At 33.9% G+C, this 6282-nt stretch overlaps 1 protein-coding gene across 1 annotated transcript; it reads left to right on the forward strand.

The window, feature by feature from the left end:
• Positions 1-441: 441 nt before the first annotated feature.
• On the forward strand, positions 442-2871 carry LOC138312503 (uncharacterized). The gene is made up of 3 exons (XM_069253353.1): positions 442-712; positions 1126-1254; positions 2333-2871. The coding sequence occupies exons 1-3, from the start codon at positions 495-497 to the stop codon at positions 2658-2660; spliced, it is 675 nt and encodes a 224-aa protein (XP_069109454.1). The 5' UTR covers positions 442-494; the 3' UTR covers positions 2661-2871.
• The last annotated feature ends 3411 nt before the right edge of the window (positions 2872-6282 follow it).

A 6282-nucleotide genomic window follows, 5' to 3' on the forward strand; every position in this document is an offset into this window, starting at 1 on the left:
TAAGAAGGACATATTGAAAGGAAAGGAGCGTCTAAGACCGGCCAAATTTGCATCGAAACTCAAGCGGAGTATCAATGCTCGAATAAAGGAACTGAACCTACCTGAAATAAGGTGTGCCAAAAGGAAGAGAAGAACTATTGATGTTGCCGAGGAAAAATGGTCAAGAAAGAGAAAACGAGGCAAAAATAAGTATCAACCTCCCAAGAAACCAAAACAGACTGCAAGGAGTTCTGGGGACAGCCGACAACAACAAGATACAAGATCTGAAAATGAAAAACAAACAGTAGCGAAACATGAGAGCGTTCTTCAGAAATTTCCCCCGGTGCCTCGGTGGGGAGGTGTAACCAGCATCGGGCAACATCTTAGGAACACTTGCACCATTGACAATTTTCTGACCATCATGTATATCACTCATTTGGACAACTCGTCCCCTATTTACAGATTGCAACCGCCAAAATCCGATATTGAACACTCTACTTAATTCTCTACATCTAATGTCAACCGGAAACTTTGCAGACGCCAAGGCCACATGGCTAACCATGGTAAAGGAGCGATCCCTTCGTGAAAAAGTCATCAACCTATATGGCGAGGAAGATGAGATGTTCGCTGGCATTTTCAACAAAACAGTTCAAACAATGATCAAGGAGAAATGCAGCAGCCCCTCTTGCCCGCACCCGTACATCGAACGACAAAGGACAGGGATATTCCTAAGGTAACATGAAATAAAAAAAACTTTACGGGTTTATTCACTGTAGAGAATGGTATTTATGTCTTGTTGCCATTTCATTAAAAAAGGTCATTGGCGTTAATCATATACAATGAAATGGTATATTACATATTCAATAATGATAGTCATTCATCTAATTCATGTGATACTACATATTCAAAAATAATAGTCATTCACAGTTTCAAGATAAATGCTAAACATTATGTTCTATCCGAGGAAAAAGACGGTGACGTACAGTTACATAAAGTCTTTTGAGTCATTAAGGAATTGAAATTTGTCAATTGAAACAATAGTTTAGTCCTTAAATATTGCGTTGATTGATTTTAGAAGAAACAATTATTGCAAATAAATATAGAACCATTTATAGCAAGTGATATGTCCCTTTCGGTTTTTAACAGTTCGAATTGTCCCAGTACCATCGATCAGATGTTCCGAGAATGGATTGCTCCTAGTGATTCGAGTTGTGGATTGACGATGCTTTCTGATTCTGAGGTGGAGAATGTTTCCGGAGAGACTGGTGCAATGAGGTGAGAAAAGTTAGTGTGAAAAGGGATGTATTTAAAACGTGACTGGTGGAAAAGCCAGAGTTTGCGTTCCTATAACTAAAATAATTTGCTACTCTGTACTGATGAATGTTGACTTGACATCGGCACTATGAACAGAATAATTCTTAAAAAAAAATAAAATATGATAAAATATGATCAATTATGTTTTATCAATAAACATTTTTTTTCTGAAATGAAATGAATATATACATAAAAAACGGAAATCAGGGAGAGCTGGGAATAAAAATGTCCACTACAGAATGATCTTTACTGGTCCATCATCTGTCTCTTTTTCGGATATCTCCTCTAGGTTACAGGATATTCTACATCATTCTAGGTTTTTAGATCTATAGAAAAAGAGTACACGAATTCTTAATAGATTAAATATCTAATAATCTTGTATAGAAATATTCAAAAGTTATCGTATTAAACATTATCAGGTTGGGACATTGTTTGTGAATGAGACAACTGCGTAAACATGATGTACATATCATTTCCTTGTTTATATCGATAAAACGAGGAGAAGTATAGTGCTTTGTCTTAATCCGTCCGTCCAGCGAAATGAGGTAATTCCATTCTGGGGAATGTTTCAATACATGGTGGATCAATGATTTAATCATACGACGATCAAACGAAATTAAAAAAAGATATTGCAATTTAATATCACGTTTTTTTCCTATTGTTTCTTTATCTCCTTTGTTTATCGTTTGTTTGAACGTGGGGAAAGGATTTTTGTTTGACTTTTTTTTTTTGGATGATACGGCAAAACGTATCTCTATGCTTTTTAGCCTCAATTCCAAACGATTTATCATATGCCTTAAGATAATAGAGTGTAACATTAAAACTTCAAAAAAACTGGAAGTGCTTCGATTCCGCAGCAATATTTTATTTATGATATCTGATGAAGAACCTCAGAAGCTTGTTATTCATCTCTTCATCGCTTGACTAATTTCAAGAGGTTGCAAATGACCTGGCGACGTCCACGATTGTAGATTTTTTTCAGTATTCAGTTTTTATATATTAAAAAAGATATAAGATTAAGAGCTATTATTTTCTGCAGGTGCACAGGAAGAAGATCCATTTCTCGGGTATTTGGAGATGGACGGCCATATGTACTAGTTCTGCGAATTGCCGACTTGGTACGAATCGGATATCTGGAAAATGACATTGAAGACTTTACTGAGAAGTTACATTATCCTACTGGTGACGTATACACGCTTGTCGGTGTCACCATGCACCGACATGGCCACTTTAGTGCCTGCATTCGGTCAATTATCCAAGGCTGGATCTATTATGATGGACTTGTTGGGTCGTTAAAGAAGTTTTCCAAAGCCTGCATCAAAGGCTGCACCCCCGTAAATGCCATTTACGTTCGGGGGTTGAAATAAATAACTAAAGCTCCGTTCAAAAATCGCATTTTGTTATCATTTCAATCAATCCTTGTTAATACAGTGCAAATAGAACTAACCATCGTAACCGTAATTTTTTTCACATCAAAGATAAGGTATCTATGTATATTAATAATAGAAGCATGCAAACTATATATTTATGTAAAAATTGTACTTAAAATCTCCCAATGTCAAAATCAGTGCGTGTTATAAAGAGCTTATTTGATAAAATCATAAAAAAATGTCTTTTTATAACCTTTTTGCAGTGAAAGGGTTTTGTAATGAAAATATAAGTGATATTTTTACTAGTCCAGGAGTGATATTTTCACTCGTTTTTGACCAATCCGAATGCAGCATTGACATTGAAAATATCGTTTTGATTATTACGCCATTAGTTTGTGCAAAAATGTCGCCATATTACTTGAAAAAATATGACGTTATGCTCACAAAAATACTAAACATAATCGCTTAGGCAAATAACTTTGTAAAAGACAATGGCGGAATAACCTTTGGCCGAAACAGTAGTGATGGTCTTCTAAAAATGAAAGCCAGAAAACAAATGTAATAAATAGAATATTCCTTGTTTCTTGATGAATACCTCATGGAAGATATTTAGTTTTCACCTCACTCGATGAAATGTAATTTGTATGCAGCAAGAAACGGGGAGTATCCTCTATTTATCTTTGTCCGCTGGTATACCCTCATGTTAGTAATACGCAGGAAATTACGATAATGGAAAATGGAAATAGGAAGTACATTTAGTTAAGACATTTGTTATCAATATGGATCAATTCGTTACATAAAAAATGGAAAATATGTCACAGCTCTAGTTAAAGTTATATGTGCCGTATTTTTCATACTTACGAATCAAGAGAAGCTTTTAATATGTTATTCATCACCAAAAGCTACTAACATTTTGAAAATTACAGTACTTTCAATGCATTAGTTTTTATTTTACAAATACAAATACGAGCAGAAAATGATTATGTTTAAATCTATAGTGAGCAAAATGTTATGTTATTAGTAATTGTAAAATTATTTCTGCAGGAAAGTTTCCATCTAAACACACATAAGGCATAAAAACAACAATTTTACAGTACAAAATGTCTGTGTTTTAACTAACGTTTATAAGGCATCTGAAGCAATTTGAATGATTTTCATGGCTTAATTCACCAGACCTTATGGATTTCAATACATAAATGAAGAAAAACATGCCGAAATTTTCGCCCAGTTATGGCACATACAACTTTAAAGTAAATTATGTCTAATATAAAACAATAAGTGTAATGACTGAATCACATAAGTAATGGGCCCTTAATGAGTAATTAAAAGGTCAAATAGATCATTGTGATGCATAATAATGCATTTTGAACCATTTCTGATGGTAATTAGTAGCTAGAAATTGAATAAGTAATCAGGGAATCGAATAAGTAATCAGGGAATCGAATAAGTAATCAGGGAATCGAATAAGTAATGGGCCCTTAACGAGCAATTAAAAGGTCAACTAGATCATTGTGATGCATAATAATGCATTTTGAACCATTTCTGATGGTAATTAGTAGCTAGAAATTGAATAAGTAATCAGGGAATCGAATAAGTAATCAGGGAATCGAATAAGTAATGGGCCCTTAACGAGCAATTAAAAGGTCAACTAGATCATTGTGATGCATAATAATGCATTTTGAACCATTTCTGATGGTAATTAGTAGCTAGAAATGAATAAGTAATCAGGGAATCGAATAAGTAATCAGGGAATCGAATAAGTAATGGGCCCTTAACGAGCAATTAAAAGGTCAACTAGATTATTGTGATGCATAATAATGCATTTTGAACCATTTCTGATGGTAATTAGTAGCTAGAAATTGAATAAGTAATCAGGGAATCGAATAAGTAATCAGGGAATCGAATAAGTAATCAGGGAATCGAATAAGTAATGGGCCCTTAACGAGCAATTAAAAGGTCAACTAGATCATTGTGATGCATAATAATGCATTTTGAACCATTTCTGATGGTAATTAGTAGCTAGAAATCGAATAATAAGTAATCAGGGAATCGAATAAGTAATCAGGGAATCGAATAAGTAATGGGCCCTTAACGAGCAATTAAAAGGTCAACTAGATCATTGTGATGCATAATAATGCATTTTGAACCATTTCTGATGGTAATTAGTAGCTAGAAATTGAATAAGTAATCAGGGAATCGAATAAGTAATCAGGGAATCGAATAAGTAATCAGGGAATCGAATAAGTAATGGGCCCTTAACGAGCAATTAAAAGGTCAACTAGATCATTGTGATGCATAATAATGCATTTTGAACCATTTCTGATGGTAATTAGTAGCTAGAAATCGAATAAGTAATCAGGGAATCGAATAAGTAATCAGGGAATCGAATAAGTAATGGGCCCTTAACGAGCAATTAAAAGGTCAACTAGATCATTGTGATGCATAATAATGCATTTTGAACCATTTCTGATGGTAATTAGTAGCTAGAAATTGAATAAGTAATCAGGGAATCGAATAAGTAATCAGGGAATCGAATAAGTAAATGGGCCCTTAACGAGCAATTAAAAGGTCAACTAGATCATTGTGATGCATAATAATGCATTTTGAACCATTTCTGATGGTAATTAGTAGCTAGAAATTGAATAAGTAATCAGGGAATCGAATAAGTAAATCAGGGAATCGAATAAGTAATGGGCCCTTAACGAGCAATTAAAAGGTCAACTAGATCATTGTGATGCATAATAATGCATTTTGAACCATTTCTGATGGTAATTAGTAGCTAGAAATTGAATAATTGAATCGAATAAGTAATCAGGGAATCGAATAAGTAATCAGGGAATCGAATAAGTAATGGGCCCTTAACGAGCAATTAAAAGGTCAACTAGATCATTGTGATGCATAATAATGCATTTTGAACCATTTCTGATGGTAATTAGTAGCTAGAAATTGAATAAGTAATCAGGGAATCGAATAAGTAATCAGGGAATCGAATAAGTAATGGGCCCTTAACGAGCAATTAAAAGGTCAACTAGATCATTGTGATGCATAATAATGCATTTTGAACCATTTCTGATGGTAATTAGCTAGAAGAAAATGATGAATAAGAAATCTTGGAATGAAGTAATCAGGTAAAATCGAAATAAGGAATCAGGGAATCGAATAAGTAATCAGGGAATCGAATAAGTAATGGGCCCTTAACGAAGCAATTAAAAGGTCAACTAGATCATTGTGATGCATAATAATGCATTTTGAACCATTTCTGATGGTAATTAGTAGTGGAATAAGTAATCAGGGAATCGAATAAGTAATCAGGGAATCGAATAAGTAATCAGGGAATCGAATAAGTACATGGGGCCCTTAACGAGCAATTAAAAGGTCAACTAGATCCAATAGATCATTGTGATGCATAATAATGCATTATGAACCATTTCTGATGGTAATTAGTAGCTAGAAATTGAATAAGTAATCAGGGAATCGAATAAGTAATCAGGGAATCGAATAAGTAATCAGGAATCGAATAAGTAATGGGCCCTTAACGAGCAATTAAAAGGTCAACTAGATCATTGTGATGCATAATAAATGCATTTTTGAACCATTTCTGATGGTAATTAGTAGTAGA

This window comes from Argopecten irradians, unplaced genomic scaffold, assembly GCF_041381155.1.
Source record: "Argopecten irradians isolate NY unplaced genomic scaffold, Ai_NY scaffold_0343, whole genome shotgun sequence".
Classification (NCBI taxonomy): domain Eukaryota; kingdom Metazoa; phylum Mollusca; class Bivalvia; order Pectinida; family Pectinidae; genus Argopecten; species Argopecten irradians.